Raw genomic sequence first — 15,578 nt, forward strand, 5'->3', positions numbered from 1 at the left:
CCTTATCAAAAGCCTTTCTGAAGTCCATGTAGACGACATCAACTGCTTTACCCTCCTCTACACATCTAGTCACCGCCTCGAAAAATTCAATCAGGTTAGTTAGACACGATCTCCCCCTGACAAAGTCATGCTGACTATCCCTGATTAATCCCTGCCTCTCCAAGTAGAGGTTAATCCTGTTCCTCAGAATTTTTTCCAATAGTTTCCCGACCACTGATAGATTCACCGGCCTGTAATTACCTGGTTTATCCCTGCCACCCTTCTTGAATAATGGTACCACATTTGCTATCTTCCTTTTTCGTCCATGTCAGCCTTCTGTGAAAGGTAACTTCCAAGATACTGGAAGTGTTCCACATTTTCCAGGCACTGATCATGAATTCTAATCACTGGGGCTGGGGCGTGTGCATTTGGAACTTGCTGATGGAGGACTTTGGTCTTCCGACTGTTCAGTGTAAGTCCCATCTTTTCAGTAAATACATCGACGATTCTCTAAAGATCCGTTTCTGACACAGCATTTACTACAGTGTCACCAGTGTATTGGAGCTCAGTGACTGAAATCAGGTGGTCTTAGTTTTTGATTGGTGTCACTTGAGATTAAATAGTTTACCGTCCATTTGATAAATAAGCTGCACTCCAGCGGGGAGCTCGTCTCTAGTCAGACGGAGCATGGCTGCTAGGAATATCAAGACGAGTTGGTGCAATGATACAACCTTGTTTAATTCCCCTTTTAACCTCAAAGAGGTCTGTAATGGATCCGTTGCTAAGGGTCACCGCTCACATACCATCGTAAAGCAGGCGAGGGATGGTGACAAATTTTGGAGGCCATCCATACTTCAGCAGAATCTTAGAGTGCCTCATGATTTACAGAGTTGAAGGCCTTTGTCAAGTCAAAAATGCTATGTAGAGTTGTTGATGTTGCCCTGGATCGCCATGGATCGAACCACATGGAGGCAGAGTCTGTGGGAATGATCCAAGTATTTTGAGACCTAATGACGACAGAATGAAGAGGAAAAGCGAGAGCTGCGAAAAGAACAAGCCAAGAGCCGAACTAATAATACATGACCAGACATTTCACATGACAACAAATGCCCTACGTGCCATAAAGCCTGTAGATCCCAAATTGGCCTCATCAGCCATCTTCCGACTCACAGAAGACAATCATGATCGCCTGCGTGGGATCGCCAATAGTTTCGTATTTCCACTGGACCAGTGAAAGTTAAGAGGATTTTTTTTTTTAACTATGAAGTGTTTTGACTAGGTAGTAATAAGAAAAAGGCAATTTTCTCTTGTTGAGGTAGTTACTTGGGATAATAGTCACTGGCTGAAGAAAAGGTTTACGAGAAATTTCTTTACACTGTTATTAGAACAGGGAGTAGGTGATGCAGAGAGCCTTCCATCTTCTAAGGAAAAATTTGATAAATTTCTCTGCTTCAAATGTTTAAGGATGAGATAATGGCTCTGAGGAAAGAAAAGAACAGTAAAATTAGATGAGCAAAGTCTGGCGCTGAAATGATGGGTAGAATGGCTTTCAGTGCTGGAAACCTCTGGTATAGCCAAAGGTGGTTCTTGCTTTTGTGCTTCTAAATTCAACTCCGAGTTAGATTATTTTTGCTATGAATGTTTAACCCATTCAGAAGCTCCTTCTGCACCTATGCTACGGTCTTGCTCGTTCTTTTGAGATTGCTGCATATGAGGCTTTCTTCCATTCTTGGTCTTCACTTCTTTCTCTGATTTGAGGCACGGAGCCCCCTTTTCTTTATATGCATGTCTTATAAGCTTGGTTTCTTTGCTGCTTTCTTTCAAAAAGAGTATTTTGGATTACCAGTCCAAGGCCTTCTGTGCATTAGAGGCTGTAAGATGACGAGGCTACTGTGACACCAGCTTTTGTAACCATTAGACTGCCTCTTGATATGTGTCCATGTGAAGGCTTCTTTTAAAGAATGAGGGAAACTATAGCTATAGTAAGTAAGCTGAGCACTTCATAACCAGGTAGAAAAGGCATAGCAAGATTTCCACGCATGAAAGGATAGGATAATTTGGGCATTGAATTCTTTATGGCTGTAATTTGTTCTGGGGCTGCCATTGATAACCGCTCTGGTCATCAGACAAGAGGTGTGCTTCTGCGCAGAACTGGTTGTGACAGTTTCATGGTGAGCAGCATAATTTCACCTGGCAGCTTGAGTGAGGCTCCAATTCAAACTGACAGTACCCATGGGGAGGGCAGGCTGGAACATCAGAGATACTGTATAACTTTTAAAGAGTGGAATTTTGTTAATGCATTGTTTTTGTTCTCTGGATCACATCCTAGAGGACCACACTATTTGGGTTGTGATTGATATGAAAGTGTGTAGCATTGGTTTGTTTACAAAGGGAATAATGTTTTCGACAATACAATTGAAATTGTGAGAGAGTGGAAGCTGTGTAGTGTTTGACCTCACTTCCTGTGAAACATCCTGTAGCTCATGGTAACACTCATTGTATGCTCCCTTTTTCTTGTTTTAATTTAAAGTTTAGTCAAAGCTAACTGACTCCATCTAAAGCCTGTTAAGTCTTTTGTAATGATTGCATTGTCTCTTTTATGACTGGGCAAATCATTGTTCCTGGCCCTGCTGCTTATTTTAAAATATGATTGTAGGTGAGACACTTAAACTGTCACCTTGCTGCTTCTGGTACCTCCCTGAGCAGGTAAGAGAATTCATGCTGCTTGGCTGTGTTTGTGCAAGATAGTGTTGGCTGCTAATCTGATCTGCCACCCTCGGGTTTGCCATGTTTTACGGATAAGGCTGTAGCTAAGAAAACTTGTGCAACTGCAATGTCCAGAAAGTAGAGGCAGCTGGAGTTTACAAAGTTAAAGTGGCGAGCAAAACTTAGCATGCAACATATTCGCTGTAACATGTTGTTCAAATCCAGTTGTCCTGTTTGTGTCATCTTAGGGAAACTGTCAAAGAAAAGGACAAACCAGATACTGCAGGAGAGGAGCCTGAAGAAAAGGAACAGTCTGCTCCACGAGGGCGAAAAACTGCAAACAGTCAGGGGAGGCGGAAAGGCAGGATCCTGAGATCCATGGCAAAAGAAGCGATCACTGAGGAGCCACCCAACCCCCCTCCTCCACCTGAACTTGGTGCGTACTACCTCCCACAAGCAGAGGTGAAATACCCTCGTATTCTTCTCGATGCCAGTTGCAAAACTGTAAACTGCAGCTTTTAGATTTCTTTCCCTCTGTTAGATTTATTTGTTTCACAATCTTTGACCTTATCAAAAGGTCTGACTATCCGTGGCCCCAATGAATAGTGATCTGATGGTACTTAACTAACTCCCAGTGAGTTCAAGTAGTAAGAAAACCTGTGATCTAATTAAGAAGCATTTTCACTTTGCTTTGGACACACAGGCCAATGAACTTGTAAATATTGATTTATCTGCTGTTGCAAAACCTCTGTCACTGACTGAGGAAGCAGCACAACAGGCAGTGCCAGGTCATGAGTAGATATTTTTCTACAGGTAATGATTGTGTTTAATGTGAAGCTTGGTTCTGGAGACTGTGTGTGCATTGTAATGTTACAGTTTGTTGCTCATGTAGCATTATTCTTTGAGTTTGCAGAGTTAGCTGCTAAGTCTTAGTCCGGGGGACCCTTTCAGCCCTGATCATTCCATTGACTTTTTTTTAAACTTGGATTAAGTTTTAGGAAATTGAGTATCAAATTAGCAAGACCACAGTGTTATAGTTTTCAGAAAACAGCTGACTGAATCGTAGAGTGCTAGCTCTGAAACAGCAGTGGAAGACCATGATTCCTGAAAAATAAGAGTGTAAGGATAATCCCAACAACTGCTGGCCAGTCAGTTTAACCTCAGTGGTGGGAAAGCTTTTAGAAATGATGCTGCGGGACAAATTTAACAGTCACTTGGACAAATGTGGATTAATTAAGGAAAGCCAGCATGGATTTGTTAAAGGAAAATCCTGTTCAACTAATTTGATTGAGTTTTTTGATGAGGTAACAGAGGGTTGATGGCGGTCATGCATTTGATGTAGTGTACATGGACTTCCGAAAGGTGTTTGATAAAGTGCTACGTAATAGACTTGTCAGCAAATTTGGTCGGAGGAACGAAGAGAGGCAATATAAAATAAAGGGTGCAATTCTAAAAGGAGTGCAGGAATCTTATGGGTGTATGTTCACAAATTGTTGAAGACGGCAGGGCAGGTAAAGAAAGTAATTAGAAGGGCATGTGGGATCCGGGGCTTTATAAATGGTGGCATAGAGTACAAAAGCAAGGAAGTAATGATAAACCTTTATAAAACACTGGTTCACCTCAGCTGGAGTATTGTATCCAATTCTGGGCACCGCACTTCAGGAAAGATGAGTAGGCTTTAGAGAGGGTGCAGACAAGATTTGTGAGGATGGTTCCAGGGATGAGGGAATTCAGTTACGTGGATAAATTGGAGAAGCTGGGGCTGTTCTCCTTGGAGTCCTCTGGTTCTGGATCCTTCTGCCAATGGGAACAGCTTCTCCCTATCTACTCTGTCCAGACCCGTTTGAACATCTCTATCAAATCTTCTCTTATCTAATGAGAACAGCCCCAGCTTCTCCAGCCTATCCACTTAACTGAAGTTAGTCATCCCTGGAACCATTTGTGTGAATCTTTTCTGCACTCTCTTTAATGCTTTCACATCCTTCCTAAAGTGTGGTGTCCAGAACTGGACACAATACTCCAGTTGAAGCCAAACCAATGTTTTATACAGGTTTATCACAACTTCCTTGTTCTTGTACTCTATGCCCCTATTTATAAAGCCCAGAATCCTGCATGCCTTTTTAACTACTTTCTCAACCTACACTGCAACCTTCAGGTCCCTCTGCTCCTGTACCCCCTTGGGAATTGTATGCTATAATTTATATTGCCTCTCCTCGTTCTTCCTACCAAAATTAATCACTTCACAATTTTCTGCATTAAATTTTACCTGCTACGTGTCCACCCATTTCACCAGCCTGTCTCTGTCCTCTTGAGGTTTATCACTACCAAAGAACAAAGAAAATTACAGCACAGGAACAGGCTCTTCGGCCCTCCAAGCCTACGCCGATCCAGATCCTCTATCTAAACATGTCGCCTATTTTCTAAGGGTCTGTATCTCTTTACTTCCTGCCCATTCATGTATCTGTCTAGATACATCTTAAAAGACGCTATCGTGCCTGCATCTACCACCTCCGCTGGCAACGCGTTCCAGGCACCCACCACCCTCTGCGTAAAGAACTTTCCACGCATATCCTCCCTAAACTTTTCCCCTTTCACTTTGAACTCGTGTCCCCTAGTAATTGAATCCCCCACTCTGGGGGAAAAAGCTTCTTGCTATCCAACCTGTCTAAACCTCTCATGATTTTGTACACCTCAATCAGGTCCCCCCTCAACCTCCGTCTTTCTAATGAAAATAATCCTAATCTACTCAACCTCTCTTCATAGATAGCACCCTCCATACCAGGCAACATCCTGGTGAACCTCCTCTGCACCCTCTCCAAAGCATCCACATCCTTTTGGTAATGTGGCGACCAGAACTGCACACAGTATTCCAAATGTGGCAGAACCAAAGTCCTATACAACTGTAACATGACCTGCCAACTCTTGTACTCAATACCCCGTCCGATGAAGGAAAGCATGCCGTATGCCTTCTTGACCACTCTATTGACCTGCGTTGCCACCTTCAGGGAACAATGGACCTGAACACCCAAATCTCTCTGTACATCAATTTTCCCCAGGACTTTTCCATTTACTGTGTAGTTACCCTCCTTACTGTTCATAATACTTCCAAGTTTTGTGTCATCCGTCCATTTTGAAATTGTGCCCTGCACACCCAAGTCTAGATCATTAATATATATCCAGAAAAGCAGGGGTCCTAACACCAACCCCTGGGGAACCCCACTATATAACCTTCCTCCAGTCTGAAAAACAATCATTCACAACTACTCTTCATTTCCTTTCACTGAGCTAATTTCATTTCCATACTGCTACTGTCCCTATTATTCCATGGACTCGTAACTTTGCTGACAAGCCTGTTATATGGCACTTTATCAAAAGCCTTTTGGAAGTCCATGTACATCGCATCAACTGTATTACCCTCATCAACCCTCTCTGTTACCTTATTTAAAGACTCAAGCAAGTTGGTTAGACGCAATTTGCCCTTAACATATCCGTGCTGTCTTTCCTTAACTTATTCATATTTGTCCCAGTGAATGTTAATTTTCTTCCGAATTATCGTTTGTAAAACCTTTCCCACCACCGAGGTTAAGCTGACTGGCCTGAGTTGCTGGGCTTATCCTTACACCCTTTTTTGAACAGGGTGTAACATTTACAATTCTCCAGTCCTCTGGAGGATTGGAAGGTTATGGCCAGTGCCTCCACAATTTCCATCCTTACTTCATGCATCTTATCCAATCCTGGTGACTTATCAACTTTAAGTACAGCCAGCCTGCCTAATATCATCTCTTTATCAGTTTTTAGCCCATCCAGTGTCTCAACTACCACCTCTTTCACCTGATTTGGGGAGAATCATCTTCTTTGGTAAAGACAGATGCCCCTTGCCTCCATGCATAAATCCCATTTTAGTTCCCTAATCGGCCCCACTCTTTCTCTTACCACCGTTTTACTATTTATGTGCCTTCAGAAAACCTCTGGACTCCTTTTTATGTCAGCTGCCAGTCTCTTCTCATTCTGTCTCTTTGCTGCTCTTATTTGTTTTTTCACTTCCCCTCTGAACTGTCTATATTTACCATGGTTCTCAATTGTCTTATCGACCTAACATCTGTCTTATGTACCTTTTTCTGCTTCATCTTGCTCCCTATCTTTTTTGTCATTCAGGGAGCTCTGGATCTTGTTCCCCTACCTTTTCCCCCTGGTGGGGATGTTCAGTTATAGTTTTGCCTGCCAGTCTTTGATTCCAATTTACTTGGGTCATATCTGTTCTCACGCCATTGAAGTTGACCCTCCCCCAATTAATTGTCTTTACTCTGGATTGCAATTAATGCCCAATTAGATAGGGAGAGACTGTTCTCATTGGCTGAAGGGTCGAGACCCAGAGTGCGCCAATATGAGGTGAATGGCAAAAGAACCAACGGCGACATGAAAAACCTGTTTACACAGTGAGTGGTTAGGATCTGGATTGCACTGCCTGAGAGTGTGGTAGAGCTACATTCAAGCATGGCTTTAAAAAGGGAATTAGATAAGCACCTGAAGAGAAAAAAGTTGCTGGGCTACGGGGAAAGTGGATCTAGTTGAGCTGCTCTTGCAGAAAGCCAACTTGGACACGACGGACCGAATGGTCTGTGTGGTAACCATCTATGATTCTACAAAAAAGAAAGGATTTGACTTGCTCGATTATCGCAAACTAGTGCTCCTGGAATCTTCGGGTCTGATTGTTCTGATAGTGTCACAGGAGTCTGGATGGACTCTGAAGATACCATGTCCGTTTCCTCTGTCCCTGCACAGCAAGAACCAGACATTAAGCTAGAATTCAAAGAATGTTCAAGATTAAGGATGTCCATACATGAGTAGAGCATTCTGTTGAGTTTACTTCAGTTCTATGACAAATCAATATTGGTTGAACTTTAGGATCATGTTTAAGATATTGTGCCATGTTAAGCCTGCTTTTCACTCCCATAAACAGCATCTTGTGTTTAGAAGTGTTCCCACTATTTAAACTATATTATTGTGTAACAACAGTATACCTTTCTGATCTAAACTGGATATTTGTGCCTTTTGCAAGTGTTCTCTCATCTTTTTGTAGGCTGACTGAGAAAAGACTTGACAAGATAAGGCCATATAATTTTATAATGTAAAGTTGTTTTATTTCACATCATGAACATACAGAACAACAGTTATGATCAGACTCACTTAATTCAATCGATACTGTTTGACTTCGGATAATACAAATTGCTGAACACGTAATGCTTCTTCGTTAGTGGGTCGTCTTGCTTAACATCTGACTTACCCCTCTGCAGTCTCTTCCTAGCAAATAACAGTGTTTTTTAATGTTTTATAAAGGAAAGTGTATTCTCATTAGTTTAAAAAACACCCAGAGTCATGGAGTCAATAACAGACAGAAGGAGGCCATCCAGCCTGTCAAGTCCATGCTGATCTCTCTGCAGAGCAATCCAGTCAGTCCCATTTCCCCGCTCTATCCCCGTAGCCCTACAAGTTTATTTCCCTCAAGTGCCCATCCAATTTCCTTTAGAAATCATTCATTGTCGCCACTTCCACCACCCTTGTAGGCAGCAAGTCACAGGTCAAAGAAAAGGCTGAAGCATTCGCAACCATCTTCAGCCAGAAGTGCTGAATGGATGATCCATCTCAACCTCCTCCTGAGGTCCCCAGCATCACAGATGCCAATCCAATTCACTCCAAGTGATAACAAGAAACTGAAGGCACTGGATACTGCAAAGGGTCCTGACAACATTCCGGCTGTGCTGCAGATCTAGCTGTGCCCCTAGCCAAGCTGTTCCAGCACAGCTACAACACTAGCATCTAACCAAAAATGTGGAAAATTGCCCAAGAAGCAAGACAAATCTAATCCCGCATTTAAGAAAGGATATACTGGCATTGGAGGCAGTTCAAAAGAGATTTACTAGGCTGATGCCTGGGATGATGGGGTTGACTTATCAAGGACGGCTAAACAGGTTAGGCCTTTATTCATTGGAGTTTAGAAGAATGAGAGGTGATCTTATTGAAACGTGCAAGATTCTGAGGGGGCTTGACAGGGTAGATGTTGAGAAGATGTTTCCACTAGTGGGGGAATCTCGAACTAGGGGACATGGTTACAGAATAAGGGGTCACTCATTTAAAACTGAGATGCAAAGGAATTTCTTCTCTCATAGGATAGTGAATGTCTGGAATTCTCTACCCCAGAGAGTTGTGGAAGCTAGATCACTGAAAGTATTTAAAGAGGAGGTAGATTTTTGAAATATCGGGGAGTTGAGGGCGATGAGGAGCTGGCACGAAAGAGGAGTTGAGGTCTGGGGCAGATCAGCCATGATCGTATTGAATGGTGGGGCAGGCCTGAGGGGCTGAATGGCCCACCCCTGCTCCTAGTTCTTATGTTCTTATGAGAGTGATTGCCCTGGATATTCAGGCAGCATTTGATCGAGTGAGCCATCAAGGAGCCCGAGCAAAACTGAAGCCAATGGGAATCCAGGGGAAAACTCTCCGCTGGTTGGAACCATGCCTTGCACAAAGGAAGATGATTGTGGTTGTTGGAGGCCAATCATCTCAGCCCCAGGTCATTGCTGCAGGAGTTCCTCAGGGTGGTGTTTTAGGCCCAACCGTTTTCAGCTGTCCAGGTGTCTAGGGGTCTCTTTCAGCTTTCACCTGGTCTTACTGTAACACAATTTAATTTTTAAACACTGTGTTTTGAGCTCCCCCTTCGTGAATCCTTGTTCACCGTTTTCCAATCATAAGGCAAAGAAATGAGCATAAACAGGCTTTCTTAGGTTTAAAAAAAGAGAAGTGAAATTTATTAAAACTTAAACTCTAATTCGATTAACGCCTACCGATGCATACCGCTCCCCACGCAAATTGATACAGAAAAGAGCAGAAGAAAAAATAAAGTAGAGAGGTTTGAGGCAATCTCTGAAGAGGGTTTGTTACTGTGCTTCAAGCTCGCTGTAGAGTCCTTGATTGTAGGTCGTCTTGCTTTTCGTTGGGGCCCAGTATTCCTCTTAAACCTTGTTCACTGTAAGAGACTTTTCTCTCTCGGGGTTCATGTGTCTTCAATGGGTCTTCAGTTCCATGAGAAAGAGATGGAGGCAGATAGCAGAGAGGTCTTTTCCAGTCTAGGAACAAACAGCTTTCTGTCTTCAAACACTGTCTCTCCATTTTGAAACTCCCCTAGTTGGCCAGTAGGTGGTCACGTGACTGACTGGTTTGACTAGGTCTCTTCTGTCCATTGGGAGCATTTTAGCAGTCAACCTGGAATGCTAAAATAAAAGCAAAATACTGCGGATGCTGGAAATCAAATAAAAACAAGAAATGCTGGAAATACTCAGCAGGTCTGGCAGCATCTGTGCAGAGAGAAGCAGAGTTAACATTTCAGGTCAGAGACCCTTCTTCAGAACTGACATAATAGAAATGTAAAAGATTTTAGGCAAGTAAAGCAGGGGTCGGGCAAGAGATAACAAAGGAGAAGGTGTTGATAGGATAAGGTCACAGAGAATAACTGTCCAGAAGTTCATGGAGCAAAGGCAAACAATATGTTAATGGTGTGCTGAAAGACAAAGCATTAGTACAGATAGGGTGTTAACGGACTGAAAACTGAAGAGCCACAAGTACAAACATGAAAAAAAACAGTGGGTAGGCAAACTGAACAAACTAAGATAAAATAAAATAAATACAAAAAAAAAAGTAAAAAGAAAAAAATAACTAAAAATAAAAGTAAAATGGGGGGGCCCGTCATTCTCTGAAATGATTGAACTTTGTGTTCAGTCGGCAGGCTGTAGTGTGCCTAATCGGTAAATGAGATGCTGTTCCTCGAGCTTGCGTTGATGACAGGACAGAGATGTGAGCATGAGAGCAGGGGGGAGTGTTGAAATGGCAAGCAACCGGAAGCTTGGGGTCATGTTTTTGGACTGAGTGGAGGTGTTCCGCAAAACGGTCACCCAGTCTGCGTTTGGTCTCCCCAATGTAGAGGAGACCTGGAATGCTAGCTTCTCCACCTTCAAAAGTCCATTGTGGATTAAATTGGAGCAGGGAGTGGCCCCTTTGTTTTTTCCAAGTACTGTCTGTTACTATTGCAAATGTCTTTACAGTCAAGGGTCTATTTATTTTTTTAGAAGAACAAGTTCTTCCTTTACTCCACTAACAGTTTAAACATCAATGTTTGTGTGGCGAAATTAATGTGCCTCATTCTTGGCAGGTGGGAGCCGACATGACACCTGCATCATATGGTCAGAAGTGGGCATGTTCGCTGATTGCACGATGTTCAGTACCATTCACAACTCCTCAGATACTGAAGCAGTTCATCTCCATATGCAGCAAGACCTGGACAACATTCAGGCTTGGGCTGATAAGTGGCAAGTAACTTTGGCGCCACACAAGTGCCAGGCAATGACCATCTTGAATGAGCGAATCTAACCATCTCACCTTGACATTCAACAGCATTACCACTGCAGTATCCCCCACTATCAACATCCTCCGGGTTGCCATTGACCAGAAACTGAACTGGAGCAGCCGCATAAATACTGTGGCTACAAGAGCAGGTCAAATTCTGTGGGAATTCTGTGGCGAGTAACTCACCACCTGACTCGCCAAAGCCTGTCCACCATCTATAAGGCACAAGTCAGGTGTGTGATGGAATACCCTCCACTTTCCTGGATGAGTGTGGCTTCAACAACACTCCGGAAGCTTGACATCTTACAGTACAAAGCAGCCCACTTGATCGACACCCCAACCACAACCTTCAACATTCACTCCCTCCACCACCAACATACAGTGGCAGATTGTGTACCATCTACAAGATGCACTGCAGCAACTCACCACACCTCCTTCGACAGCACTTTCCAAACCCGTGACCTCTTCCACCTTGAAGGACAAGGACAGCAGCTGCATGGGAACGCTACCACCTGCAAATTCTCCTCCAAGTCAGTCACCATCCTGACTTGGAAATATTCTGTCATTACTTCACTGTCCCTAGATCAAAATCCTGGAACTCCCTCCATAACAGCACTGCGGGTGTACCCGCACCACATGGACTGCAGTGTTTCAAAAAGGCAGCTCGCCACCACCTTCTCAAGGGCAATTAGGGATGGACAACAAATTCTGGCCTTGTCAGTGATGCCCACATCCCATGAAAGAATTTTTTAAAAAAAATTCTTAATGCGTTTAAAAAAAAAAGTTGTTCTTCACATTCCCCCCTGCACCTCTTCACCAAAGCCTTAAATCTGTGTCCCCTCGTCCTTGAACCATCAGCTAATGGGAACAGTTTTTCTTTGTCTACCTTATCTAAACCTGTCATAATCTTCTGCATCTCTATCAAATCTCCCCTCAATCTCCTTTGCTCCAAGGACAACAACCCAACAACGTTTTGAGGGGCCTGGATAGAATGGAAGTGAAGGGTCTATTCACCTTAGCAGAGAAGTCAGTGACGAGGGGGCATAGATTTAAAGTGATTGTGGTAGAAGAATTAGAGGGGAGATGAGGAAAAACGTTTTCACCCAGAGGGTAGTGATGGTCTAGAACTCACTGCCTGAAAGGGTAGATGAGGCAGAGACCGTCAACTCATTCAAAAGCAGTTTGGATATGCACCTCAATTGTTGGAAGCTGCAGGGCTACGGACCGAATGCTGGAAGGTGGAATTAGACTGGGTGGATCATTTTTTGGCCGGCACAGACATGATGGGCCAAGTGGCCTCTATTGGTGCCTTAAACTTTCTATGATTCTAACCCCAGCTTCTCCAACCTAACCTCTTAGCTAAAAATTCTTCATCCCTGGAACCATTCTGGTAAATGATTGATCTGCTAAGTGGAAGTTGTTTTGACCAGAGACGAAGCAAGAAGTAATTACGTTGTCTTGGTAATCAAGAAGCTGTATGATACTTGTGTGAACAGTGGGTTTTAGATAGCAAATGGGCCTTTTAACACAGGAAAGCAACAAGAGTAGTCAGGTTTTTTTAATTCATTCATGGGATATGGGCATCGCTGGCTGGGCCAGCATCAGTTGCCCATCCCTAATTGCCCTTGAGGAGGTGGTGGTGAGCTGTCGTCTTGAACTGCTGCAGTCCATGTGAGGTAGGTACATCCACAGTGCTGTTAGGAAGGGAGTTGCAGGATTTTGACCCAGCGACAGTGAAGGAACGGCGATATAGTTCCAAATCAGGATGGTGTGTGGCTTGGAGGGGAACTTGCAGGTGGTGGTGGTCCCATGCATTTGCTGTTCTTGTCCTTCTAGTTGGTAGAGGTCGTGGGTTTGCAAGGTGCTGTCTGAGGAGTCTTGGTGCATTGCTGCAGTGCATCTTATAGATGGTACACACTGTCGCCAGTGTGTGTCGGTGGTGGAGGGAGTGAATGTTGAAGGTGGTGGATGGGGTGCCAATTAAGCGGGCTGCTTTGTCCTGGATGGTGTCCAGTTTCGTGAGTGTTGTTGGAGCTGCACCCATCCAGGCAAGTGGAGAGTATTCCATCAGACTCCTGATTGTACCTTGTAGATGATGGACAGACTTTGGGGAGTCAGGAGGTGAGTTACTCGCCTCAGGATTCCTAGCCTCTGACCTGCTCTTGTAGCCAAGGTATTTATATGGCTACTCCAGTTCAGTTTCTGGTCAATGATAGCCCCTTGGATGTTGATAGTGGGGGACTCAGCAATGGTAATACCATTGAATGTCAAGGGGAGATGGTTAGATTCTCTCTTGTTGGAGATGGTCAATGCCCAGCACTTGTGTGGTGCGGATGTTACTTGCCACTTATCAGCCCAAGCCTGAATATTGTCCAGTTCTTGTTGCATTTTAACATGGACTGATTCAGTATCTGAAGTGTTGCGAATGGTGCTGAACATTGTGCATTCATCAGCGAGCATCCTCACTTCTGACCTTATGATTGAAGGAAGATCATTGATGAAGCAGCTGAAGATGGTTGGGTCTAGGACACTACCCTGAGGAACTCCTGCAGTGATGTCCTGGAGCTCAGATGATTGACTTACAACAATCACAACCATCTTCCTTTGTGTTAGGTATGACTCCAATCAGTGGAGGGTTTTCCCCCTGATTCCCATTGACCTCAGTTTTGCTAGGGCTCCTTGATGCCATACTCGGTCAAATGCTGCCTTGATGTCAAGGGCAGTCAGTCTCACCTCACCTCTTGAGTTCAGCTCTTTTGTCCATGTTTGAACCAAGGCTGTAATGAGGTCAGGAGCTGAGTGGCCCTGGCGGAACCCAAACTGAGCGTCACTGAGCAGGTTATTGCTAAGCAAGTGCCGCTTGATGGCACTGTTGATGACTCCTTCCATCACTTCACTGATGATTGAGAGTAGACTGATGGGGAGCTAATTGGCCGAGTTGGACTTGTCCTGCTTTTTGTGTACAGGACATACCTGGGCAATTTTCCACATTGCCGGGTAGATGCCAGTGTTGTAGCTGTCGTGGAACAGCTTGGCTAGGGGTGCAGCAAGCTCTGGAGCACAGGTCTTCAGTACTATGGCTGGAATATTGTCAGGGCCCATAGCCTTTGCAGTATCCAGTGCCTTCAGTTGTTTCCTGATATCACGCGGAATGAATCGAAAGGTTTGATAAAGGGAAATCCGTGAGGACTTTTGCATAGACAGAGGTTAGAAATGCTGCAGGATTAGTTCCAAGTTTAGTCCATTAAGATGACTTACTGATGTGGGCTAGTCTGGCACCTTTTATATTTTGTATTGTGCAAATTTGCATTGTGCAGATTACATTTTTAAAATATTCATTCATGGGATGTGGGCGGCGTTGGCCAGGCCAGCATTTATTGCCCATCCCTAATTGCCCTTGAGAAGGTGGTGGTGAGCTGTTTTCTTGAACCGCTGCAGTCCATGTGGGGTAGGTACACCCACAGTGCTGTTAGGAAGGGAGTTCCAGGATTTTGACCTAGGGACAGTGAAGGAACGGCGATTATAGTTCCAAATCAGGATGGTGTGTGACTTGGAGGGGAACTTGTAGGTGGTGGTGTTCCCATGCATTTGCTGCTCTTGTCCTTCTAGTTAGTAGAGGTTGCGGGTTTGGAAGGTGCTGTCTAAGGAGCCTTGATGTGTTGCTGCAGTGCATCTTGTAGATGGTACACATTGCTGTTACTGTGCGTTGGTGGTGGAGGGAGTGAATGTTTGTGGATGGGGTGCCAATCAAGCGGGCTGCTTTGACTGTATATCACTTTGCGGTGAAATAAAATCACTGAACCTTTCAAACCTGGCCTCACCTCACCAAGTGCTCACTTAGCCTGCCTTTGGAGAGAATTAATTTGTACACATATAAAAGACTCCCAATATCCATGGGATGAAGGGGTTATCATATGAGGAAAGGTTGAACAGGTTGGACCGGTACCCATTGGAGTTTAGAAGAATGTGAGGTGATCTTATTGAAAAATATAAGATCTTGAGGGGACTTGACAGGGTGGATGCTGGAAGGATGTGAGACTTGGTTGAGGGAAGGGCACGATTGGCAACTAAATATCCCAGGATATCGATGCTTCAGGCGGGATAGAGAGGGAGGTAAAAGGGGTGGAGGAGTTGCATTACTGGTCAAAGAGGATATCACAGTTGTGCTGAAGGAGGGCACTATGGAGGACTCGAGCAGTGAGGCAATATGGGCAGAACTCAGAAATAGGAAGGGTGCGGTAACAATGTTGGGGCTGTACTACAGGCCTCCCAACAGCGAGCGTGAGATAGAGGTACAAATATGTAAACAGATTATGGAAAGATGTAGGAGCAACAGAGTGGTGGTGATGGGAGATTTTAATTTTCCCAACATTGACTGGGATTCACTTAGTGTTAGAGGTCTAGATGGAGCAGAATTTGTAAGGAGCATCCAGGAGGGTTTTCTAGAGCAGTATGTAAATATTCCAACTCTGGAAGGGGCCATACTGGACCTGGTGTTG

At 44.1% G+C, this 15,578-nt stretch overlaps 1 protein-coding gene across 17 annotated transcripts in view; it reads left to right on the forward strand.

Moving 5' to 3' along the window:
* The window catches only part of ncor1 (nuclear receptor corepressor 1), a 489,622-nt gene that overhangs the window by 202,286 nt on the left and 271,758 nt on the right, over positions 1-15,578 (forward strand). For all 17 annotated transcript variants that reach the window (XM_068010846.1, XM_068010851.1, XM_068010848.1 and 14 more), the window contains one exon: positions 2,934-3,121. In XM_068010846.1, the coding sequence (XP_067866947.1) occupies positions 2,934-3,121 (188 nt within the window). The remainder of the gene's footprint in view (positions 1-2,933; positions 3,122-15,578) is intronic.

Source organism: Heterodontus francisci, chromosome 30 (assembly GCF_036365525.1).
Source record: "Heterodontus francisci isolate sHetFra1 chromosome 30, sHetFra1.hap1, whole genome shotgun sequence".
NCBI classification, from domain to species: Eukaryota; Metazoa; Chordata; class Chondrichthyes; order Heterodontiformes; family Heterodontidae; genus Heterodontus; species Heterodontus francisci.